Source organism: Rhinopithecus bieti, unplaced genomic scaffold (genome assembly GCF_001698545.2).
Source record: "Rhinopithecus bieti isolate Rb0 unplaced genomic scaffold, ASM169854v2 scaffold_759, whole genome shotgun sequence".
NCBI lineage: Eukaryota > Metazoa > Chordata > Mammalia > Primates > Cercopithecidae > Rhinopithecus > Rhinopithecus bieti.
Genome location: NW_016803631.1, coordinates 234,561 through 261,816, shown reverse-complemented (window position 1 = coordinate 261,816; position 27,256 = coordinate 234,561). Strand labels below are relative to the sequence as shown.

Sequence of the window (27,256 nt, the reverse complement as noted above, 5' to 3'; positions counted from 1 at the left end):
GGGCGGATCACGAGGTCAGGAGATCGAGACCATCCTGGCTAACCCGGTGAAAGCCCGTCTCTACTTAAAAAGAATTACAAAAAACTATGCGGGCGAGGTGGCGGGCGCCTGTAGTCCCAGCTACTTGGGAGGCTGAGGCAGGAGAATGGCGTAAACCCGGGAGGCGGAGCTTGCAGTGAGCTGAGATCCGGCCACTGCGCTCCAGTTTGGGCAACAGAGCGAGACTCCGTCTCAAAACAAAAAACAAAACAAAACAAAACAAAACAAAACAAAACAAACAAACAAATAAAACCAGCCACTTCTTCCAGTCTTTACCAGCGGGCTTGGTACTGCGAAAGACCTTCATAATCTTTCTCCTGGCTAAAGATTTTGGGGACCTCTCAAACATTTTCTGTGGATACGTTTTCTCTGGACTTGTGCACATAGATTCCTAATTAGAGAGATTTTCTGTCTTTTACGAGCTCATAATGCCTTGCTCCCTCTGTTGTCTATCTTCTATAGTGTGTGTCCTCCAAAGTAGCAGCACATTGTCCAGCTTTTTTTTGTTCTTGGCAGCCCCTACTCTTCTAGAGTATGTTAGACCTTCTCTGCCTTAAGTGGGGCTACATGGAAACCAGTCCCTTTGTCAGCCCCCTGAAAAGCCAGAATTCTGGACACATGTTCTATTCTTCTCTTGCCCTCCTGAAGAAGAGGGCACTGAGCTGTATTGGCCTCTGCTGTGCCACAGGTCCTCTGAAATAGCACCATGCTGTTCAGCTCTTTGGTTTCTTTCCATGGGGTCCCAGGCATCTAGAGTATGCCAGTGATTCAAGACAGGCAAGAAAGAAACCAATCCTATGGGCATTTCCCCATTTCCCCAAAAAGCAGGAATATTGGTTGTATGCTTCACTCTTTTCCATGTCCCCTAGGGATAGGCCATTGAACTCTTCTCAGTCTGTATCTGCTGTGGCAAGAACCCTCTAGGACAGCAATATATCATCCAGTATTTTTTTGTTCTCAGTGTCTCCCAGGCATCTAGAGTATGGTGGGTTCTATTAACTCTCTAAGACAAGTGAGACAGAGGCTAGTCCCTCAGACAGCCCCCAAGAAAGTCAGAACTTTGTTTTTGGTTGTTTTTTTTTTGAGACGGAGTCTCGCTTCTTCGCCTAGGCTGGAGTACGATGGCGCAATCTCAGTTCACTGCAACATCTGCCTCCCGGGTTCAAGCAATTCTCCTGCCTCGGCCTCCCAAGTAGCTGGGATTACAGGCAGGTGCCAGCACGCCTAGCTAATTTTTGTATTTTTGGTAGAGTTGGGGTTTCACCATGTTGGCCAGGCTGTTCTCAAATGATCCTGACATCAAGTGATCTGCCTACCTCGGCCTCCCAAAGTGCTGGGATTACAGGCATGAGCCACCGTGCCCGGCCAAAAAGTCAGAGCTTTGGATGTATGGTCCAGGCTTCTCATTTTTTCTTCAGGGAGAAGCCAAGAACTGGGAATTTCCTCCCAACCATGTGGCACTGTGCCAAGAGGACAGGCTATGGTGAGGGTATACCATGAATTGTCTTACTAGCTTCAGTGCAGCTGTTTTTTTGCTCACCTGGTGTGATGTAGCCTCTTAGCCAGCTTCTGGATTTCTTACAAAAGGAATTGGTCTATGTATTATTGTTAAATTAGTGTCTCTGTGGGAGGGAGCACAGGCTGGGGTTTCTTATTCTGCCATCTTGCTGACGTTCACTGTGGTTTTGATTTGCATTTCCTTAATGACTAGTGGTTTTGAGCATCTTTTCATGTGAGTATTGGCCATTTGTATATCTTCTTTGAAGAAATGTCTGTTCAACTCTTTTGCCTACTTTTTAATTGTTTGTTGTTTCTTCTGCAAAGTTGCAGGAGATTTTAAATAATATATTCTGAATACCAATCCCTAAACATTTATTGTTTTAAGGAAATAAATGTTGAGATAATTTGTTATATGGCAATGGATAACTAATAAATACTAAAAACTCCTAAATATATATACTAAATATATTAATTAGAAAATTGTAATATAAAAATACTAACAGCTAAAATTGTCTGATATTAGAAAGATAATTTTTCTACAATGTATACCTTTTTTGTGTGTATGAGACAAGGTCTCATTACGTTGCCCAGGATGGTCTCAAACTCCTGGGCTCAAGCAATCTTCCCACCTCAGCTTCCTGAGTAGCCAGGGTTACAGATATGTGCCATTGCAGTCAGCTTTCACAGTGTATACTTGATGTACTATGAATGTACTATTTAATGACTACTAAAAAGTTTATGATAGCAGGAGAAAATGCTTATGCTATCTTAAATAAAAATTTGAGTGTATGCATTGATACCAAGAAATGGAAAGTTGAGTGTATACACTGATACCAAGAAACTGAAAAATTACATTCCATACCTTTAATATTTATTATGTATAATAAATGAGGTTTACATGGATGTTTTCATCTTATTTCTGATATGTCATGTAGTTATAAATACTATTTTATTTGCATTCCTGCTCTGCAATAATTTTGAAGATAATTTATTTTATATTATTGCTATCTTCATTTTTTAAAATTCTCAAATCCAGATGAAATTATCAAAGTTGATAAAATAATAATTGTTCTCTCTTCTTATTTGAAGATTAGTAATGTGTTGATTTTGCTTCCTTTCTCTAGTTAGCAGTGATGTCATCTGCTATTTTTAAACTTCCTTAAAATAATATATGTTATCTACTTCTAATAATTTTTTCTTATTTACCATTTTGGTCTAAACTAATTCACAATTATTTTGTCTTATTTCTCCATGTTTAACTTGCTTTATGGCTCAGCACTGGTGTTTTCAGCCGTGGCTTCTCCATTTTAAGCCTTTCTATTTTAATTCATTTATTATTCTGGAATATATCCTTAAATAATTTATTTAGAAAGGCTGTCTTGGTGATGGTATTTCTGTTGCAGTTGTTGTCTTGCCTGCTTGGTGACATATTCTATTGAGTTCACACTTAACTGGCATCTTGTCTAGGCAGATAATGCTAACTCAAAATTCCGCAGATATTGTTCTGCTATTTTTTGCCATTTAGGGTTGAATAAGATGCCAAGTTGGTTTTTGTTTCTCTGTAGTCATCCTATGTTTTCATTTTGTTTTTTGCTTGGCCTTTGGAATTTAAAATGTTCACAATGATTTGCCTGGATGAGATTCGATTTTCGTAACTTTTGCTTTGATATACTAAACAGTTTGAGTTCCTAGATGATGCCCATTTTAATTCATACGAGGAAATATCTTCTAGTATAGTTTCTGCTTGATTCATTTTATGTTTGTCTCTTAGGGGCATCTATTAATTTTATAATGCTGTCTTTTTTTCAGACTTCTGTTTCAGAATATTCGCTTTCATCAATTTAATCCTTGGCTATAGTAGGAATGAAATAATAAAAGCAGTAGTTTCTGTTTGCTCTCCTTGGTTATGCAGTCCTCACAGAACATCTCTCCACCTCCCACCTCCACCCCAGCTCAGTGAAACTCTCCATACCTTGGTTGTGGAAATTGGCAGGGGTGGGTGGCTACTCACTCCCAATCCACATCCATAATAAATCACTTTTTATTATCTTACCAAAATCTGTAGATTATTCTATTTTGTAGCTGTGGAGATTTGTTTTCTCTTTCTAATTATTTTATTTTCTAGGTTTTTTGAGGGAATTTCAAGAGGGGAGATTTTTTTTTAGTCAGGCTCATCTCAATGTCATGTCTGGAGCTCAAGCCACTGAATTATATATTTTTTAATAGATGTAGACCTACGTCAATGAATTTAAACTGCAAGGAAAGGGTTAAATTTCTTCCTCAAGTGTGGTCAAAATCTGTAGAAAAAAGAGGAACAGCTTCTCTTAAAGAAAGTTAGCTGGGTAGGTACACAGTCATTGCCGAGGAAGGCTTCCACAGGGTGAAAGCTTTGCTTCTCTGCTGCTGTAACAGGGACTACCACAGACACACGGACGAGTGGGGTCATTTCCAGATATTAGGCCACAGCAGAAGCAGACAAAATGGATCCCCAGTGGTGAGTAATAATTCTTATTCTTGGCAGAGAAGTTATGAGTTGAGACTGCAGTGAAAGGCTGAGGTTGAAGATGGGGCTTTGTTGTGTGTCCTCCACTTAGTTCCTAAGCGGAGAAGCCTTTATTTTTTCTACAAAAGATCTTTGTCACATGAAGGTGAGAATTATTTGCAATGCCCAAAGCAGTTTATTGGTGGTAGTTATACATACATCTTTTAGGTGTCTAATTTTGGTTTTGTAAATTTGTTATTCAAATACTGAATGTTACGGTCATTGATTTTAAGTGAAGAATCAGGAATTTTTAAAATATCTTCATAAGAATGACAAATAACAAGGAATATGTTTTTTGTCTACCAGGGTCAGTTTGGTCTGAGGGTGGAGGAATGAGATAGAGAAGGTAGAGGGTGAGAAATCAAGAAAACGAAAGAGAAAAAAGAGGTATAAGGAGAAAATGCAAAGCTCAGTTAATATGTCATAGTCAGGCCATGGGAGATTCTGGGCAGGGTTGGGTAGTGGAAGGATTAGAGTGATTAAATTAGCTACCATGTATTGAACAGGCATGATGTGCTGTGTACTTTACTAGTGTTACTTCACTGAATTTTATTATTCACAATGACTTTTGGAAAGATATCATCGTTCTTTTTGACAGATGAGGTAACTGTGGCTTAAAGAGGCTAAATAACTTGCCCAAGTTCACACTCTTCATAAGGCGTAGAGCTAAAATCTTTCCTGCCCGCTTCACTGTGCACCAGGTTTCTCCATGCTGTGGAAACTTCCTGGAAGGAGTCACACCCGCCCTTCTCTTGGATGGTGGCAGCTGGCGCCAGTCACTACGTATTGATTTATTTATCTACTTTTAATTATTTATTTTTCAGACAGAGTCTCGCTCTGTCACCAAGCTGGAGTGCAGTGGCGCAATCTTAGCTCACTGCAACCTCCGCCTCTAGGATTCAAGCGATTCTCCTTCCTCAGTCTCGTGAGTAGCTGGGACTACAGGCATGCGCCACCACGCCCGGTTGATTTTTGTATTTTTAGTAGAGAAGGGGTTTCACCATGTTGGCCAGGATGGTCTCGATCTCTTGACCTAGTGATCTGCCCGCCTCAGCCTCTCTAAGTGCTGGAATTACAGGCGTGAGCCACCGCGCCCAGCTGTCACTAGGTACTTACAATTACTGTTCTTTGAAACTCGAAGTAACTTGCATCTACCCAGTGCTTACTGGTTTGAGAAAAAGCTTTGTTGCTTTTATTTCAGAAGATTAAAATTTAATTTTCAAGTAAAGACTCCTTTTGCTCCAATGGAATTTTGAAATGTTATACTCGTATGAAGAAAAAAAGAATGTCAGAATTTATAATTTTTATGGTACCATAGAGGGGTTACTACTTAATTATGCCAGCACTGTCTGCAGAGGTCTAAAGAACCACAGGCTACTGTCTATATTGAACTTAAGATTCCTTTTGTTTCAGAGTGCCTGAAGATTGGTCATGAACCAATAATGGCCATTAAACAATGTTTACTCTTATAAGAGGTGAAGTAAACGCAAATTAAAACAACAGTGAAGTATCATTTTTTTCTCTATGAAAGAGATAAATATTAAATTTTAAAAAGCAAGCAAGCAAGAATCCTCCATCTTGCTAAGAAGGGAGGATTATTTATACCCTAGTTGCCCACTAACGGTGATATCATCTTTCTGGATAATAATCTAGTGATACATATCAAAAGCTTTTAAAATGTATGTGCCCTTTAACCAAAAATTCACCTTTTAGGAATTTATTCTAAGATACAATAATACATGTTTGTAAAGTTTTAGTGATGGATATTTTTCTTGCTATTTTTTCTAATAAGGAAAATCTTAGAAACAACTTACATGTTTAAAAACAAGTGACTGTTTATGGAACATCCATAATGGAATACCATGTAATTATTTAAAATTCCATTGTAGAACAATTCATAATATGTTTAGTTAAAGGGGAAAAATGCAGAACGAACAGTGATGTATACAAACAATATTAATCAGAAATATAGGTGATTTGTATTTTCTTCTGTGTGATTTTGAACTTGAATCCCATCTGCAGGCAGAAAAATAAAGCTAAATATTTAAGATTAAAAAAATAGCTGTTTTTTCTCAGAGAAGCAACCATCTAGTGGTGTGTGATAATTTATAAGTTGCAAGATTCCATAGTTAGGGCTTTAGCCCTTTGCATTTATCTTTTGTCATCTCTTAAATCCTCTTCAAAATACACCCACTCTACCCATAACTCATTAGATCTTGAAAGCAATGTTCTGATAGAATTTTATATTTAGAACAGGCCGGAGCACTCTTCCCTTATTTTACAGAAGTGATTGCATGACTCTCTAGGGTGAGTTGCATGTTGAGAGGGAAGACAATGCTGTGGCTAAGTGGCCACACGTTGAAGCCAGGCTGCTGGGGTTTGAATACCAGTTCCCCAACTTCCTAGCTATGTGATTTTGGACAAGTTGCTTAACCATTGTAATTCTGAGTTTCTTGTCTGTAAAATGGGAGTATGGTAATATGTCATAAAGTAGTTGTGAGATTTTAATGAGATAATCCATATAAAGTGCTTAGAACTTTGTCCTGCTAAGTACTCAGGAATTGTTGGTAGTTTTTATTACTATTACTGTTTGGATTAAGAAACAGAGGAAAAGTGATTTGTCCAAGATTATACAACCACTTAATGGCATTACTAGGAACAGAATGGAGGAAGGTTTTTTCCAGCAGAAATGTTCAGTATCCTCTGAGCCTGGCAGGACAACTCCAGGTTGTACTTTTGGGATGCAGGAGCTGATCTGAAACAAGCAGTACCCAAGGACAAGGCTAGCCTCCAGGGAGTGACTGATCACAGTGGGAAGCCAAATGGTAGAAAGCCAGGTAAAGTTAAGGAAACTGAGAGTCAAGTTAGGAGGAGGAATGAAGCCTGGAGCAAAGAGCTACTATAAGAGAGAGCAGATGACTCAGAGACACTCATGGGAGGTTAATATGGTTTGAAGTCTCAAGGCCTGGGTAATTAAATAGACAAATGGGGTTTAGATGCATGGGGGAATTTTAAGTATAGCTTTGAGAAGATGCCTAATGGGGAGTAATAATAGAGGATGAAACTGGGTGGGGTCAGAACAAGGAGCCCAGAGTTCAGGCATCCAGCTATGATCATCCTAAAGGAACAGCCTAAGTTTGAAGAATCGTAAATAGAGACATTATAAAATTTACTTTAAAAAAAATCCCCTCGCAGAAGAATGAGAACTGATTTGGAGTGACAAGGCGATCATTTAGGAGACTATTGGAATAAGCCAAGGAGAAATGGTGAGGGCATGAAACCAGGGCAGTTATGGTGGAATCAGAGAGGAGAGCATGCATTTAAGAGATATTTAAGCACCAGAATTTATAGAATTTGGTTTTGGACAGATGTAGACACTGGGAGGGGAGGAGAGATCTAGGTGCATAGTGGCATCCTTCACAAAATGGAAGGTATAGGAAGCAGAGTGAGTTTGCGCCAGGCAGAGAGAAAGGACAGATGGTGAATTCCTTCTTTAACATGCTGAGTTTGAGATGCCTGTGGAGCAGCTGGATGGAGATGTCCAAGTAGACAAGTAGATATTCAGGTGCAAGTTCGAGAAAGAAGAATGGCCTGGAAGGCACATTAAGAGTCTTCTGCATAAGTACAGTTGATAGTTGAAATTCTCATTGTGGGTCAATTCAGTAGCAGAGAGGATGGAGGACTGAATTGAGAGGAAGCCAAGGAGAGAACCTGGAAAACCTCGACATTTAAGGAGGGAGATGAGGAAGAAGAATCTACAACAGATACTGAGGAGAGGCTAGAGAGACTGGAGCAGCCCAGGAGAAAAGTGGTGTCATAGAAAACAAGTGGGCCTGTAGTCCCAGCTACTTGGGAGACTGAGGCACGAGAATAGCTTGAACCCGGGAGGTAGAGGTTGCAGTGAGCTGAGATAGCACCACTGCACTCCAGCCTGGGTGACAGAGTGAGACTCTGTCTCAAAAAAAGAAAGAAAGAAATCAAGTGGGGAGATGGATGCCAGAAAGAGGAGAATGCATCCATGGAAAGAGCATATTTACCAAGCTTCAGTGTTGAGCACATGAGATGTGACATAAAAGGTAACTGTAGTGACTACATGCTAAGCGTTGAACTGTGGCTCCCTCAAAGTTCATATGTTGAAGTCCTAACTCCCAGGACCTCAGGATTTGGTCATATTTGGAGATAGGGTCTTTACAAAGATAATAACATTTAAATGAGGTCATTAGGGTGGGTCCTAATCCAAGACAATTGTGCTTATTGTAAGAAGGGGAAACACACAGTGGAAAAGCGGTGTGAAGACACAAGAAGACGGCCATCCACATATAAGCCAGGGAGAAAGGCTTGCAGCAGATTCTTTCCTCACAACCCTCAGAAAGAACCAACCCTGTGGATACCTTAAGTTTGGACTCCTGGCTTCCAGAAAATAAATAAATTTTTGTTGTTTAAGCCACCGCAGTTTGTGGTACTTTGTTACCACAGCCCCAGCAAACTAATACACTTGGTGAAAGTGCATACAGCCAGAGAAAGAAGCTGTAAATAAATGCATCAGGGAGAAGGGAAAGAAACCAAAACAGGATTACATCACTTAAATTAAGAGTAGAAACATTTCACAAAGCAGAGTGTAGTCACAGGTCAAATTCTGCAGAAAGGCGAAGTAGGAGAATGACTGAAAATGTCAGTCCAGAGGCCCTCAGTGACCTTTGCAGAACACTCCCAGTTGAGTGGAGGCAGTAGACTTTGGAGAGCTCTGAAAATGGAAGCAGCACAGAGGGTCTCCTGCAGAAAGTCTGGTGATAAAATGAGACCTCCTCACTGGAGTAAACTCACCTCTGCTGTCCGTGGAAATAATCTGGAGCCAAGCCAGCTAGACCCGGAGTTCTTCCTTCCTCCATTTTAAAGGTTAAACAGAGCTGAGGTCAATGGCTCATGCTTGTAATCCCAGTGACTCAGGAGGCTGAGGTGGGAGGATGGCTTGAGGCGAGGAGTTCAGTTCAAGACCAGTCTGAGCAACATAGTGAGACTCTCATTCCTAAAAAAAATTAATTTAAATTAAAAAAAAAAAGGCTAACCAGAAATAAAATTCGATACTTTATTTTTCCCACCCAAAACTAGTTTGGGAAGGATTTCTGGAAGAAAATAAATTTTGCAGTCATTTTACATGTTGGATTTTCAGTACACATACAGATTCTATTCTGTAGTGTCAGTTCAGAGGCAAGCTGAGATTTGAGGCTTTGCAGAGGTTAAGCCTCTGGTGAATCTGGTGATATAAAGAAGAAAACAAGCCCAAGAGAAATTTCAGGGATCATTTATAATTTACATCAATAAGTGGAATGGAAAAAAAAAAACCATTGGAGATTGGAATAGAGAAGTATTAAAACATTTTCTTAGAAAGCTTTGAGTCAAAATTAATCTTTCTCTAGTGGCAGGAATATGATAAGCCAAACAACCCTAATGTCACAGCTCTATATTATTAGGCATCAAATTAATCAGATTTTCACTGAAACATCAAGTAAAAATAAAAGGAATGAACATTGGTTAAGTGAACCAATTAGTCAATACAGGCCAGAAACTGGTAAAACTGGATAAACCTAAAATACTCAACTACCCAAAGGCCAACCTAGATTATCACCCCAATCTTACAATTATTTTCAACCTACTAAACAATAAATCTTTATCAAGAGTCTGATAGTTTAAGGTACTGTGATGAACACAAATGAAATCACTGATACCTTTTTTTAGTCTATTTAGAAATAGAAACCCACAATTACGAAATGACAAAAGCAATTAATGCAGTTAATAATTCAGTAATTGTTTTAAAAAGAAATAAACATGACAAAGTTCATTCTCACTAAATACTAAAGAAATGTCAATTCAAACACCAATGAGATATTTTCCTGTATCAGATTAGACAGTAAAACAAACAATCCAGTTAGAAAAGTGGGCAAAAGATATAAAAAGACATTTCCCCAAAGAAACTATACAGATGGTGAACAACCACATAAGACAGTCAACATCATTTGCCTTTAGGAAAAAATTAAACCACTACCTACCTATAAAAATGGTTAAAATAATAAAAAATAGTGACAACACCAAATGCTGGCAGGATGCAGAGAAACTGGATCATGCATCCATTGCTTGTTGGGAATGTACAATGGTCAAGTCACTCTAGAAAACAGTTTGGCAGTTTCTTATAAAACCAAACATGCATTTAATATATGACGCAGCAATGTATTCTTGGGTTTTGATTCCAGAAAAATAAAAGCCTATGCTCCTGAAAAAATCAGTATATGAATATTTATATCAGCTTTATTCATAATAGTAACAAACTGGGGAAAAAAACTTCCTCAGTGGGTGAATAGTAACACAAACTGTGTGTGCAAGATATTACCACTGAAGGAAGCTGGGTGAAGGGTACACAGGACTTCCCTATACATATTGTCAATTTATTTTGAATCTATAATTATTTAAAAAATTAAAAGTTTAAAAGTAAAACAAAACTAAAAATGTTCATCTTCACTAAATATTAAAGAAATGCCAATTCAAACATAAGATATTATCCTTTTACAAATTAACAATTTATGTGGATTTTGGGATGGTTGGGAGTAATCATGCTAATAAGTATGCAATAAGAGTATACCTTCATATACTACTGATTGTGGGAATATGAACGGGTAGAACATTTCTGGAAAGCAATCTGTCAACGTGTATCAAGAGTCTTAAAAATGGTTGTACAAGCAGATACCCTGGGCACTTCCAATTTGTCTATGTTCTTAGTAAATTTTTTTTCAGTTCATTCAGCATCTTTGTTCCAGGCACTGTGCTAAACATTAAAAATAAAGCAAAGATAAGTAAACATGATTTCTGTTCTCAAGAATTTCAGTTTTGTGGTAAATATAGCAAAGGTGATTTTTTATGAGTTTTTTGTAGCTGTGTGACGTTTCACAGGAGCATGAAGGTAGCTGTTTCCTATTTGTCTGTAGGCGTATGATGTCTTAGATAAATGCAAGGGTTTTGAGTTAGTTTGGTTGGTGTCAAATAATAAGTAGTTAATAAATCATCTTCTATTTATTAGTGGTATCACTTTGGGAAACCTATCAGCTTCCTGAACTTCAGTGTCCTCTGTAAGATGAGGCTACTAGCACTTGCCAATGCCATGAGGAATATAATAATTTATAATGGACAGGAAGCCCTATGGAAAAAAAATATTTTAGGACTTGCATTCTTTGCTTTAAAATCTATTATTTCCTATATTTTTAATTGTCAGAGTTCTTTAGCTCTGCCTTTCTGATTGATTTCCAGCAGATGGACTCTTACCTATAACCTAGAAGTTGCTATAGTAGATCTCCTAACTATAGATAAGAGAAGGGCATGCCAAATGCAGTTCAATCAGGTGAAAGTCAAGCAACAAAGCTGCCTAAAATAAATTTTATGTAAAGTAGGATGCCAAAAACATTAAAATAAAATTCTATTCTATAATAGTAATCATGTAAGTGCTTTCATGACGTTGTCTATGAAAACCTGCTTTTTCGCTTTCTGGACTTCTAAGTAAGTAAGTACGTAGAAAGAATTTTTTTTGTTTTAAAGACGGAGTCTCACTCACTTTGTCACCTAGGCTGGAGTGCAGTAGTGCAATCTCAGTTCACTGCAACCTTCACCTCTGGGGTTCAGCCTCCCCAGTAGCTAGGATTACAGGCACATGCCACCACACCCAGCTAATTTTCTTGTATTTTTAGTAGAGATACAGTTTCATCATGTTGGCCAGGTTGGTCTCAAATTCGTGACCTCAAGTGATCTGCTCACCTCGGCCTTCTAAAGTGCTGGATTATAGGTGTGACCCACCATGCCTGGCCTAGGAAGAATTTTAGAAAGAAAGCTCCGTATCAGGAATTGAGGAATTGAGAAGCCGGTGTTTTAATTGAGAACATATTTGCACAAGTCTTAGCATAAACATTGGTTTACAAAACAAACAAACAAAGTAATGTTCTTTCATCTTGCATCAGGAGCTGCCCAACAACTCCGAAAAGTCAGCTTATGCAAAACCAGCCAAGGACAGATGAATCAGTCAAACAAGAGGGAAAGGGGAAGGGAAAGTGTCGTTCACAGGCAGTCTTTGAGGCAGTGCATAAACTATGCCTCTCCACCATCCAGACAAGACAATTGTGACACAGGGTTGACAAAGCAGGACAATGAAGGGCAGCTGCTCCTAAGGTGGGGATGATGCTGGAGCAAGGGTGTGCCCCAAGAGGCAAAAAAAAAAAAAAAAAAAAAAAAAAAAAAGCAAACAAATATGTCAAAATAGTCATAGTAGTTACCTCCTGGTTGGTGGGATTATGGAAATAGGGTTATTTCTTTGACTAAAATTGCCAAATCTTCAGTACAATTACATTGCTCTGCTGAGCAGGATGAAATCAAGTTGAAAAGTAATCTAGTAGTGAGGTACAGCCCCTATGCCACGAGTGGCCAACATAGATCCTCAGATGACGGAAGTGAGTGATGCAGGCCTGTGGTTTATGTACAGCTCCATGACGTATGAATGACAGAAGCTGTCTACACCCACAGGCGAGTCCCATTTCGAGGAGTGCTTCTGGTCACCACTCCATTGTCTGTGTATAAGGATGTGGTTCAGAACAGCCAAGTCTTATATTTCAAGAGGAGCCAGAGAGGCAAACTTACCAGTGAAATCCTAATATTTACATAATGGCTCAATGTCTGGAGGGGCTGGTTTGGTATAAACCACCAATTTTACCTCTGACCTCTGTTAGTGCATCAGAGGTTCAGGAGAGAGTGAGAAAATTGTAAATTGAATATTTTAGGAATATTATATTGGGGCCCAGGCTGTAGTGAGTCAGAGCTAGAAAGTAGGGGGCTGGAACTATTTGACTATTAATTTATTCAATAAAGTTTTATTTAATGTTGGAAAGATGAAGATGAATCAGATGGAAAACCTGTTTAGAAGCTTCTATGGGAAGAGATATCACCATAGCTAATATGTCTTAGCCTCTGACAGGAATTATGGCATACTCTATTGTGTCATATATGATCTCGTTTAATCATCATAACCGCAGGAGGTAAGTACTATCATCCCTGATTTTCCGCAAGTGAAAACTGAGTCTTGCTTAGTTACATTGCTGACAACAGAACCAGGATTCCAAATGCCAATCTGATCCCAGAGCCAAGCTATGAACAACCATGCTATATATTATTATGGCAGATCAGGGAAGGAAGACATTACTTCTAGCAACAAGAAACATTTGTGGATGAAAAGATTTGAGCTTGGAGAGAGCTGTGTTGAGCCATGTCCAGAACAAGTTCTGGCAACCATATGATAAAGGTAAAAGCCAGAGATTGAAAAGTAAAAGCTTATGGACTAAAAATGGTCCCTAGACAGAGAGTCATCAAAACAACAACAACAACAACAACAAAAAAAAAAAACACCTTAATCATAATTAATTGCGAATATTTCAAAAATCTGGAGAATTCACATAAGTTTAAATTTCCAGCTCTTCTGGAGAATTAGAATATCTAGTAGCAGTGTGCTAATAATCCCAGATGTATATACTGCATGAAACATTTTATCATCCATAGGTTCCTTAATTTCCTTAACAGCAGTAATATTAATAATTTACATAACCTGAGAGGCTTTCAACTCAAAACGTAAAGTCCTTCTAATTGAACAACCTCCTACTAACTTAGAATGACTATACGCATGGTAACAACTGGTGAATCTGGCAGAGGCTGCCCAACTTCCAATGGGGTATAAGCTATCCTCTTCCTATGCAACCTGCTTGCCTCATTTATATCAGCTGCTTGGATGCTGCAGATGCTTGAGTCTAAGAGCTGTGGTCTGGAAAGTGAGGCCCCAACAAGGAAGAAGGAACAACCTATGGATCAAGGAAGGTGAGAACTGGGAGTCCAGAAATGAAGGTTATTTGCAAGTCTGGACCCAGCCATTCCACTCCTTTGAGGAGATAAGATTCTAAGGAAAAGGCCATTTACATTCTGCTCTCCAAGATCTCTGAGTGTTGGAAGAAACTGAATTGGGGGAGAGGGGGAAACTTGACTGGGGCTCAATACAGACATGTAAATTTGAAGGAAACAGAGAGTTTAGATGACAGGCAGTAGAAAAGTTAATGTGTCCATTCTATGGCTGACCCAAGATTCTGTTTCCAGGAGATCTCTCTGGCTTGTTAAGTGTTCACGGTTGCAGAGGAAAAGTTAGAAAAAAAGAAAAACAAGCCAAAACACAGCCCCTTAAATGCTTCTAATTTTATTTTCAAACAATCAGGCAGAGTAATCCCTTTACACACTCTTCAGGCATTGGCTGAGGGTCCCAGTCAAGAACCATTCAGTTCTGGGGGCCTTAGGAAAAATATTTCCTATGATTAAAGGAACTTTGGACAGGTTATTGCCTTCTTTGAGCCTCAGTTTCTTCATCACTTAGAAGGTTGAATGGTTTCCACGTTCAGAGGGTAAGGAATAAGAGGGTGAATGAAGAAATATCAAGTACATAGCTCAGAGTAGGAAGAAACAAGTGACCACTGTGATGACCAGGGACAAGGCTAAGAACTTACTCAAAAGGTGCCCAGCTGCTCAGTATTCTGTCCAAAAAACGGACACTGACATCAATCCAACATTCTAACAGTAGTCACATAGCATTATCAGCTAGAAATGAAAACACATTCAATTCTATATTCTGCTAAAAGCTTGAGGGTCACACTAGCTGTGTGATCCTTGGCAGCTGAACAAAACCCTCTGAAAGGCAGTTTCCTCACCTATAAATTTTTTAAAAATATTTATTGTGAAGATTAAATGAAGTAATGCATTTAAAATACTTAGAGTGCCTTGGAGTTCTAGCAGAGTGCCCAGCTCATAGTAATCAGTTAATAGATATTGACTTTAATAAACAGATACTTAACTGAGCCTCCACTCTGGGCCTGTTACTATGCTAAGTACCAGGAGTAAAGGGAAATGAAACACGTTCCCCAAACTTGTGGAATTCAGAGCAGGCCAGCTGTATGAGCAGTGAATTTTTAACAGGATGAGGAAACTGTTATAATGGAAAAATAAATAGTGTGAAGAGGGACTAAGGAAGATAAAGATATGGTGAAAAAAACAGGGAAGGGTTCAGGCTCCAACTGTGGAGTGATCTGGATCTGAAAGGAAGAGTGGAGTATTGCAGTAGAGAAAACAGGGAAGACATTCCAGGCAGAAGAAACAGCTTCCACAAAGGTAAAGAAGGCAAAACGTTTTCAAAGGTTCTAGGGATGGGGGATAGTGGGGAAGATGGTCACGGAATAGTGAATGGTTCAAGTGTAACTGTTGTATGGGTTGTGGAGGCAGTTGTATGCGTTGGGGGATAAAATCAGAAGAGAAAAATTGAATTCACACTTTGAAAGGCCTTGTGTGTCTTGCTAAGAAGCGTGACCACTAACTCGTGAGGAGTAAGGCGTGGGTCTTTAAAGGAAGGCAGTTTCATAATCAAATTGTTTTCCATGAAAGATAATGAAGGGAGTCACTGTTGCAATCAATTGTCCAGACTAGAGGTGATGAAGACTCTAAAACTGGCCACCAATGAATTGAAAGTAGATGGTGAGGAAGAAAGAATACAGGGTGACATAAACACAATATGTAAACTCCAAGGTATGAAAATGGCCTGGTCCCTTCTTCCTTACCACAGTCATCCCAAGAGACCAAAACAAAAACACAGAAAGTCTCTTTTAAAAATAATCTCTTTTGTTTGTATGCAAATAGGCCATCCACAGTGAAAATGCAACTCAAATTCAGTATTTTGTCTGCAATCCGCCAAATGCAAAGATCAAATTGGTTTACAAATACTGTCCTTCTTAAAAATTCCAACTCCTCACATTAAAACTGTAGCCAGCTAGTGCAAGTTAAGATTGTTTGCAATCTTAAATAAGATTTGAGTAAAGCTGAAATTGAGACACTTTTCAAAAGAGGCCATCCCTTACTCACATTGCTAAAGAGTAGAAAGAGTGACACCTTTTACCAGAAAATTTCTTTCAGGCAGTAATGCCTCTGTGTGGTGGCAGACCCTTCAAGTCTTCCAGATAAAGCATGTGATGGAAGTAATAGGGAGCTGCAAAAATTGCAACTCTATGATTCTGCATCACCGACTTGAAAACTACAAGCCCAGGTTGACAAATGCACATTTTAAGTGTTCGGAGATGTCTTACGTGCCTTGATCACAAAGATGCCACAGGGAAGTAAGTCTTTGAATGTGCAGTGCCCTGTCCCCACCTCTGTTGTGAAATGGAAACTTAAAAAAAAAAAAATCACTGATTTAGAAAACCACAGTTTTTTTTTTTTTAACAAATTTAGTCATATTGCCTGTGTTCTATATACCCCAATCTATTTCATTTTACTTTGTAGTGTACATTTAATTTATACTCAAATAAATATTTTACATAAGGTGCTTTCACGGATCTTCATGCTTCCCTAAATTTTAAATACACTGCCATTTGTTAAAATGTGTTAGTTTTGTTATGTATTATATCCCTTCCCCCTGCATGCATAGAAAAAAAATATGAACTTAACCTTCAAGCAACTTTTACATTTAGAATATTACCTCATTTTATTTCTTCTAAGTGAGGTTATAAAGAAAATGGCAAATGTCATATGCTTTGTAAAGAAATGACAGTTTCTCAGAATATGTAAATGCACACCCTTAGACAAATAGGCCACTTAAATTCAGAGTCACAGTCTTTTGAATACTGGTTTAATATTCTCAGGTAAAGATTGAAAAGATAACAAGTTTGGGAATCAGGTATCTACTATGAGTTCTGAAAGGTAACATCACAGGTATTGGTAGCTTATTGATATTTAATTTTTAAATGTGTTGCTGTATATATTTCATTGGTATTAGAAATATTTTACACAGTTATGTTATTTGTTAAATAATAGACCATCTTTTGTATAACCTATCAGAAGAAGTCCTGAGATTGTAAGATTAGATTGTAAATACTACTGAATAGCTAGAATACAGAATTATTAAATTGGAAAGGAAGTTAAATCACTTAGACTGTCCTTCCCCCAGGAAGTTCTCTCTACAGTGTTATCCATGACAAATGTTTATGCAGGCACCCTAACCATTTAAAATATGAACAGAAGGAGAACAGATATATTGATAAACCTATTCCTGAGACAAGAGACCAGGGGGAAATTTCTTTTAGTTGTGACCTACACAGCTAGTTAGAATCTACCTCATGCTCTTAAGATGGTGTTTAATCATAAGGATATCATACATAACTGAAGTTGTGTAATGTTGAAAATCATTTGGTGGCAAGTACCTCAACTTTATTAGGTCAGTGTAGGTCTCCTGCATTCAACTATGGTCTCTAGGAGGGCAGGGACCACACTTCTTAGCTCACCCTGGATCTCAAGACCAGTCCAAGGCCTTCATTCAGTCTGAGCTAGTTAAGAATTTGTTGATTGAATGAAGGAAATTTTAAAAAACTAGAAATTCCAAATGGTGCAATTACATCTGTGAATTTTAAGGTGTTATTGGAAAATGGGAAATATTACTGAGATTCAAAGATGGATAGGAACAAAGGTAAAGCATCAAAAATGTGCATATTTGTGTGTTACTAGAGTCAATAGTGATTGCCAGTTCCTATGCAGCCCTGGCACCACCTCTGAAACCTTAGCCAACTCCTTCCATGAGGTATTGAGACACACGACAGGCAGGTGATGAAGGAGGGGTGCTCTGGATGTTGCCTTGCCGCTAGATCCTGGTCTTTAGTGTCCGTGTCCATGGGGTGAGTTGTGAGCCCATCAGTTTCCCACACTACAGTCCTTCTCTGGCTTAGCCTTGCTTCCGTGTCCTGTGGTCCAGGTCTCCCCTGGCACCTGTGGCCTGCCCCCAGGGATGGACCCTCCTCCACACACTTCTGAGGAGCTCCTGATTCTGGGCACGCCCCAGCACACCTCAACTCCACTCTGCCTTGTCTCCATCAGACCAGAGACCTCACTTAGACCCTGGGTATGGGGTTGCTGGTTCCCCATGTGCTGCGGTTGTCACTAGCCTGGGCTCTACCCAGGCGCCCATCTTTCTCATCTTCCATACTGCCCGTTCTGCTAAAGCAACTGCACATCTGAAGGCTATACTTATCCCCAATACAATGGTACTTTTTCTAAAATGCATACACCCTAATGCTTACCCTTTCGACAACTTTCTCCTGAACCTACCTTTTAATATAAGCAAATTCAGTCTTCAGTTCAAATAAGTGTATTTTGCTGCTGAAGCAACCATGTGATTTTGAGAGATAGTAAAGCCAGTCTTTTGCATTCACTTGTGGAATCCTGAAAATACCTCTTGGTGTCCCTTGCTTTTCTGACTTCTCGCTTGAAGACATCTAGATAAAAATGTGTCCCTGGGTCCTAGTTTCTGGGTTCAGAAATTGATTAAATGCAAGGAAACAGTATACATTGCCTCTTCCTTAGCATGCATGAATGGTAGGTGTGAATTTGCATCATGAGAAAGTAAATAAAAGAAGATTCCCCAGGGCAGCTAGGGAGGCAGAAAAGGCCAGCCTAGGATGGGAGTGGAGGACGTGACAGAGTTTATGAGAGTGAGGGTCCGTCCCACCCTACCTCGGTCACTTACTGGTATGATACAAATGCTAAGACTGCAAACTTTTGGCTCACACAAAGAAAAACACTCAACTTCTAATGCTTAACTATGTAAAATTTACTTTTAAAGTACAAGTTAAATTTGTATCGCCCCTCAAAGAAACAAGAAACTCATTACATTTCTAAGAATGTTCCTTCAGAAACATGGAACTGAAAGCTATTTTTAAAAATTGATCTGGCCCTTAGAAAACTGGGGCCTTTTCTTTAATTTACCTAAGGAATTGACATAAAAGTCTAGGGTTCTGCACCAGAAGAATGCAGAAAGTGTCAAAATAGAAGGCAGAAATACAAAAGGAGACTTTTCGCAACAACGTTCTATGTATAGCATTTGATTCCAAGGGTGCAGCATGGGGAAGTGAACATGTGGACTGTGAAATTGATGCTAATTTTCTTTCCCACTAGTCTAGCAGCCCTTTAAAATGTCACATTATTAATTTAGTTACTTTACCAGAAATCTGTGTATGTGGTTAGTGTGTGTGTGTGTTTTTTTTTTTAATTAAGAGACTTTACTTATTTTTAGAACAGTTTTAGATTTTCAAAAAATTGAGCAGATAGTACAAGAATTCCCATCTACTCCCTTTGTGGCACACAATTTCCCCTATTTTTACCATCTTGCACTCATGTGATGTATTTCTTACAATTAAGCCATTGTTGCTTCGTTGTTATTATTATTTAAAGCCCATAATTTACATAAAGTTCTCTCTTTGGGTTGTACAGTTCTATGGAGTTTGACAAACATATAATGTAATGCATCCACCATTATAGTATCATACAGAATAGCTTCACTGCCCTAAGAATCCCCTGAGCTCTGCCTGTTCACCCTTCCCACCTCTCCCCAACCCCTGACAACCACCGATCTTTTTACTGTCTCCACAGTTTTGCCTTTTCCAGAATGTTCTATCTTTGGAATCATACAGTATGTACCCTTTTCAGACTGGCATCTTCATTAAGCAATGTGCATTTAAGTTTTCTCCATGTCTTTTCACATCTTGATGGCTCATTTCCATTTATTACCACAAAATATTTCGTTGTCTGGATATACCACAGCTTTACCAACTGATGGGCATCTTAGTTGCTTCCAGTTTTTGAATAAAAGTGGCTATACATACTCATATATTTTTCTTAGTTGTGACCTACACGACTAGTTAGATTCTACCTTATGCTCTTAAGATGGTGTTTAATCATTAGGCTATCATACATAACTGAAGTTGTATAATGTTGAAAATCATCTGGTGGCAAGTACCTCATGTGTAGGTTTTTGTGTGGACATAAGTCTTCAATTCAATTGAATAAATATACCTAGAAATGTAACTGCTGGATCATATGGTAAGAGTATATTTAGTTTTTTAAGAAACTGCTAAACTATCTCCCAAAGCGGTTTTACCGTTTTGCATTCTTACCAGCAATGAATGAGGCTTCCTGTTGCTCCACATCCTCAGCAGCATTTGGTATTGTCAGATTTGTGGATTTTAGCCATTCTAGTAGATGTGTAGTGGTATCTTACTGTTTTAATTTGCAATTCTGTAATGACATATGATGCTGACCATCTTTTCATATGCTTATTTGCTGTCCGTGCATCTTCTTTGGTGAGGTATATGTTCAGATCTTTTGCTCCTTATTAAGTTGGGCTGTTTGTTCTTTTATCTTTGAGTTATAAGAGTTCTTTGTGCATTTTGGATACCAGTCCTTTATCAGATATATCTTTTGCAAATATTTTTTCCCAATCTGTGGCATGTCTTTTTATTCATATAATGGTTGATTTGTGTTTCTGCTTTAAGGAGGAAGGGTTTTATTAAAGTATAATAAAAAAAAATACAATTTACAGTAGGAGCAAAAATAAAAATTCATTGCAAATGTCTTATGTTCACTCTCAGGTAATGTCAGGGAACTATGAACCCAGCAGAGTTTAATTAAAGGGGAGTGTCAAGTCCTGGGGGCTGTGGCTGACAATCCTACTTTATTAGCAATTGTGCAGCAGGCTGGGTATAAGAAGACAACCCAGTCCTGAGCTGCATCACTTCTAAATTAAGAATAATTCAGGAACTGTGTTTACAGTGAAATCCTGCCCTTCTCACATAGATTATATTATGTACAGGATATGAATTTCCGTCCATGAATCCAAGTACATAAGAAATCATCACTTTCAAAATTTTCTTTAGCTCAACTTAATCCCATCTGTGAGCCTCCATTCTGCCGGTTAAACAAGAGATCGTGACTGGGTCATGCAGGTCATGCAGGCGTCACCTTCCTTTCCTGCAGCCCAGTCAGAATTCAAGAAGTTTACCTGGTACCTGGAAAATGATGGAAGGACCTCAAGTCCCTAGTCTGTCCTGGTTGCCATTGGCCCCCTTACTATCTGAGCCCATAGTGGCCTGTGAAGTCCGGCAGCTCCCTGCCCCCATGCCACAGTGGGGAATGAGAATATCTACTGAGGCTGGGCCCCATGAGCAAAGCACGCTGCCTTTCTAGGTATGAGCCATCACACCTGAGGTTGCTACCCCTCGGGAGCACGGACAGAGGGTTAGTTGGGTTTCTACTGCTCACGGGACCCATACAACCATCCCCTGCCCTCCCTTCTTGCATTTCAAAAGCATTCTGTCCCTCTCCTTTCACCTCTAAGCCACCTGCATCATCTCTTCCATGGGCTTTCACAAAAGTCTCGATGAACCTTTGATCTTGTATTTCTTATGCTTTCCCCCTTGCACAAACCTCTGCATCAAGAAAGCTTAGAAAATAAACAGTAATTAACATTTCAATAAATAATGCTGCTCTAATTATTTGTGAAAACTATTCTATATCAGAACTCCCATCAGCGCCACCTCCTAGAGTGCTTTTACACTTGACCACTGGCCACAGGAGGCCACTTCCATATAACAACAAACAGATGGCTGAAATTGGAAAACTCAGCTAAATGTTCAGATGTTTCTAGACTCCCATGGGTTTCTGGCTCTGTCACATGGAGTAGATCTCTGGTGAAGTTTGGTGAGGGCAACTTTCACACCCACACACACCAGCGGCTGTGTGTAGCCTCTCCCCCTCTGGTTGCTTATCCTTGCAGCCTTGGCCTCTTCAGTTCTGAGAACATCAGAGAATGAGGCAGTGGAGGAAGCAGGCCCACACAGAAAGCAGCTTTCTGAAGTAACCTCAGCAACTTCCTCCTCACCAAACACAAGGAACTGATCTTCTCCATTGGGCTCGGCCTCCTGTCAGCCAAGGACAACGCTGTTGACCACTATCACAGTTGGCCCCGCTCCACCCTCGGCCCTGATGACATATGTGGTAGTCAGAGGAATTTTGATTGACTGACTGCTGGCCTGTCACACAAACAAGATGGGGCAAGGGGGCTGTGATCTGATTTGACATGTGAAAAAAAAAGCCATGGTCAGCAACCCCCTGCAACTGTTGAAAGGCTAATTTAATCTCAGACTCATTAACAAAAGTGATCTTGTTCACTGCCTGTTCTGCCCTGAGAACCTTCTCTGCTAAGAGGTAGGTGGACTGACTCAGGGAGAAGGGTGCTGGCGGCAGAGCTGCCAATGGACGAGGGTCCTAGAGACCATCGGCATGGGGGCACTTGAGGACCGTAGTATTCAGCTGAGAGGAGAGACTACTAAGGAAATTTACAAAATCAGCTTTCAGTTATTTGGAAGGGTTTATATAAAAGGATAAAATAATATGTTCTCGTAGTTCTAGAAAACAGGACAGAGACAAGTAGATGGTACTTAAGGATCAGAGGAGTGAGTGTCAGTAGTTTGGGGATTATTTATAAACAAGACATTTTTCTGTTAACTCTCTTATCAAATAGTGAATTTCCCAAAGTGACAAGTAAGAAAGCACAGGCTAGACACGTATCTGTCATGACACTGAAGGGGTCCTTGCTTGCTTGAGTGAGAGACTGGAATGATGACTTTTGAGGTCCCTTACAGCCCAGTAACTCTAGCTAAGTTGGAGAATAAGAGAATTCCATGACACCATATCACCCCTCACTTCTGCTGCCTGCCTCACCATTCATCACTCTTTACTCTTTTTAATATCCTTCTACGTTACAGCATTGGAGGAGGCTGCTCTAAGTAGGAACTGAAATAAGTAGATTAAAGAAGTGCTGTGGAAGGGAAAACAGTAAAACAACTCTTTTTTTTAAGAGCCTACTATTGCCAGGATCTGTGCTAGGCACCATAAATATGCCATTCTATTTAATCCTCATGACATGCCTATGAGATATTTAGTATTACTTTTGTGAGGAAGCAAAAGCTCAGAGAGGTTAAATAACTGCCCCAAGAACACACAGGCATTAAGTAGTGGAGCAGGATTTGAACACAGGTCTCTGTGACTCCAGAGCACAGTGTGATATTTATTTTTACTGATCTGTTTATGGAAAATGATACTGCTTTCTAATTTAGTATTAACACACAGATTTTTTTCTAAATAGATTTACTTAAAGTATGTTATAAAAATACTACATAAATAATGGAACAGATTTTACATGAGTATGAAGTGTTACTAGTAGCTAGAATGATGAAAGTTTGGGAAATACTACTCCAAATATTTTGACAGCTAGCCTTTCAATTTAGCCTGTCTTATATTTGGACTGCTGAGTACAAGGAAAAGAAGGAAACATGAAAATTAAGTGAAATATGAGTTACTTCCCCTATGCTCTGATAGGCGGGTAATTGGTCATATGTTACAATAAGAAAATCAAATGAACCCTTTCAAACAACAGCAAAAAAATTGTGATTGTAAAATCCAGAGGAAAACCCTAGGTGGGATCTATCTGTATGAAGGATGAAGTTTCCAAGGTTTGAACACAGAATGACTGGGAGGAAATGATGACCCTGTGAGTCAAGACCCTGGACTCCGGGGGAGCCCTGTGGGTTTGAGAAGCCCTGGATGAAAGGTGAATGGCTTTACAGACCTGTTTACAGACCTCTGTAGTGACAGAAGAGAGGGAGATCTTTGTGCAAAGATCAAAGTAAGAAATGGGAAAGTAATAATGAAGATGAAATAACTGCTTGGCATACTCAGTGCCATGTTATTTACAGGCAAAGACTCCTTTGCTTTTCACAACAATGCAGCAAAAAGTGATTATGAATCACATTTCATAAGTGAGCAGACTGACATTCAAGCATGTTCAATAACTGGCCCAGGGTCCAGTGGTCAAGCCAGGACTGGACCTCGGACCACCAGTTCCAAACCCACACCCCTTCCCTTGCACCACACGCTTTTGTGTGGATAAGCCTCCACAACCCTGTCAAACTGTCAGTTTGTCACTTTTAATGTCTCCTGCTTCACAGGACACAGCTAGCAAGAGGTCAGGGAGGCATGCCCAGAGGGGGCTGCTTCCCTCTTTTTAAGCTCAAGTGCCACAGACCTCAGAGGCAGGTAAGTGTCCCCACACTGAGCAGAGGACTTTGCAGTGCCTGATCAGGGCAGAAAAAGGAAGCATGCACCTGGGGGAGGATCATATACGCGTGAAACCTGTCCCCGCTGAAGCACTAGGTTTGGAGAAATCTACTGGGCGTTTACACACCTTTCCCACTTCTGCTTGTGACTTGTAGCCAAACTCAAGAGCACCACCCACTTCCGGGAATAGTGAACCAAGGTAACAGAAACATTCTAGATTCATACAATTGGGGTTAGATTAGGATCATCTGAAAATGAAGGTTGTGTATGTCAATTGCCTTCTAACAGGATGGGTGGAGAGGTGTACTTAATGAATGATTTGGGGGAAGGGCTAGAAGTGAAGCACCCGGCCTCTCTGCCCTCACTCACTGAAGACTGTCTTCTGAAGTCTATGGAACTCAGTGCCTGCCACATGGTTGCCCACATTTGTTGAACTGAACTGCATTTTCACCTATGGGCTTCAAAGGCTGTATGTACTCTGGGATCTCTGGGAATCTGTCAGGGAAGGTGTCTTTGTCATGTTTGTGGATGGGGCTGCCTTTGGGGGTTTCCCAGGGCTTTACACTCACGCTCCGAGGGTACGTTTGTAGTCATTCTCATCAGTGGAAATGCCCACCTGCCGACAGAAGTTATTTGGAACCAAGCAAGAGCACTGTCCCTGGCTGTGGTGGTGTTTCTCTAGTCAGTTCCCCTTTTTGTATTTGAGTTCTACCGTCAGTCCTGACATTATTTCCCTCTCTGCAAGGAGCCTTAGGAGGTACGGGGAGCTCACAAAGACTCTTTGTTTTTTTCTTACTACCTTGCTTCTGTGTTCCTTGGGAATGCTGCTGTGCTTATGCATCTGGTCTCTTTTTGGAGCTGCAGTGGACAGGCATTTGTGACAGGTATGTTTGTGGAGGCTCAGACGCCTAGGGAGTGGCATAAGATAAAGCTGCAAGATGCATCTGGGCAGAGGTGCTGATGAGCTAATGGCTGGCCAGGGAATGAGTAAAGGGATTGCAGAGAGCATGCTTAAAACCTCTGACCATCAGGTTTGCTTCTCAGATTGACTGCATTGGAGGTGGGATATTACAAAAAATGTGTCCCTTCCTGCCAGATCCCTTCATCTGTTTTTCGTGAGCTAAGAGACAGAATAGGCAGGAAATAGAAGGTGCCACTTACCAAATAACTGGCAGCTGCTCTTGGCCTTGGGGTGCTGGGGTCTCTGAGCAGCCTCTGCTCTAGAAGAAGCAGTCCAAAGATGTCAGCTGGCCCCGCCTGAGTCCCCTGTGCCAGTGGGAAATCCAGAGAAGGGGGATTTCCTCCTCTTGCAGCCTCTCTGCAACGGACTTACTTGGCTTTCCTGTTTGACCTTTCCCTTCTCTGGTCCAGAGACCCTTCCCCAATATTTCTTCCCATCCAAGTGCCCCATCCCGATATTAGCCCCACTTGGCACCAGAGACCAAGAACTAATTTAAAAAGAAATATTCTTGGGTCAAAAAAGAGCCCAGGCAAGTGATTGAACGTACTGTTTCACATGCTGTGAACATATTTGCATTTGCATTTGCAAACGGGCTTAAAATATCATCTCCATTAATAGTAATTTAAGGTTCTGGAGAGTCAGGTGAAAATAGTTTTTGGCAAAGGGAACTTCCTACTACTCTTAAACTGTAATAATGAAGGAGATGAACTGTTTATCTTACATGTAACCTCAATCTTGGGACTAAGGCCCTGGACGAAAATGAGTCTATTTATGTGCTCAGACTTGCAGTTCGTGTTATGTGTGCTGCTGCAGATACCATTAATATTATTTATGTGAGCTATCCTGTGTATAATGGAAGCTTTTATAAATCTCTATTTATGTGTTCCTAATATATTTATTAAGTGCTTGCTATATTTCAAGTACTAGGGATTTAACAGGTAGCATGAAAGACATAAGGTGAAGCTGTACTCTTGGTTTCTAGCCTAGTGGGGAAATCACATTAATTTAATCACACTAAACATGACTACATAGTGCTTTAAAGGGAAGGAAATCGTTCTATGTGACTATATCAGCTGATTAATTACTAAGCCTTTGCATTTGATATTTTGGTTAGTCTATTATTCTTGAATTTCATGTGCCTCTTCCTGGGTGGGGTGAGGATGGGATTTTATGGAGTCGAGGCTACGGTGGGTGGGGAGAAAACATGAGAAAGATGAAGAGATGAGCCAAGCCAGATTCTTCAGCAGAAAAATCAAGGTTGAAATACCATGTTTCAAAAATCAGATTGAGGCGGGAGTTGAGGTTAGGGGTCCCTAGGCCAGGGGATTGAAGCTTCAAAGAGATAAAACTAGAGCAAAAGCAAGCGCAGAGGGTGGCAGAGAGGTCCGTGGGCGGTTTTCCGCAGTCCATTCTAGTGCTGGCAATTCACCTTTCATGGCAGGTAAGAGTATTTGTGGGGTGGGAGAAAGGATAGGGCCATAGGCTGGGCACACAGCCCTTTACTGCCCCTTATCTCTCCTCTCATCTCCTATACAGCGCTATTTCTGAACTGTACATTGGCTTACACTCGGGCTGAGGTTGGGGAAATAGGTGCCATTTTGAATATGTCTGGAGGAGGAAAAGTGTGTCTTCAGCACTTTCCACCTCCCCATCATGGCCCTGAGACCTCAACACCGGGAAGCATCTCGTTCCCTATTGGTCCTCCTTGATTCATAGATGGATATGATTCCTTTCTAAGTTCCATGTCTTTTTAGATAAATTAACTTGAACCTAATGCCTAATGGCTTAAAAACAAACAAAAAAAAACCCTCTCTCCTCCAGCTAGCATTTGCATTTTAACAGGGGCTTTCAAAAAATGCCTTAGCCCAAGGAATGAGTAATGTGGGAATTCCAAGCAGCAGGGTAGGACTGGTGCGCAGAATGGGGAGAGAAGGCCCCTCAAGTTGTGGCCCTGAAACGTTGGCTTCCTCTCTTTGACCATGATGCTGTTTCTGAGAAAACAAGAATCAAGCTACCTTAGGGGGCCAGGATGGGCATGGCTCCCTTTTAGTGAGTTCTGTAAGCCTCATTCCTGGCAGTCAGAGCCCTCGAGTGGATGAGCACAGACTAGGAGAAGCACTGTGAAACTTTGCATGATCCTTACCTTTTTGGCAAAAGGAAAAAAAAAA

At 40.1% G+C, this 27,256-nt stretch overlaps 1 protein-coding gene across 3 annotated transcripts in view; it reads left to right on the top strand.

The window, feature by feature from the left end:
- The first annotated feature begins 3,862 nt into the window (after nt 1-3,862).
- CD86 (CD86 molecule) overlaps nt 3,863-27,256 on the top strand; it is a 63,221-nt gene continuing 39,827 nt past the window's right edge. Inside the window, exon 1 of one of the 3 annotated variants that reach the window (XM_017891024.1) lies at nt 3,863-4,033. In XM_017891024.1, coding sequence (XP_017746513.1) covers nt 4,020-4,033 — 14 coding nt within the window. In that variant the 5' untranslated portion in view covers nt 3,863-4,019. Of the gene's footprint in view, nt 4,034-24,807; nt 25,012-27,256 lie in introns of those variants that run through there. The other 2 variants (XM_017891028.1, XM_017891025.1) reach the window with 2 other exon arrangements.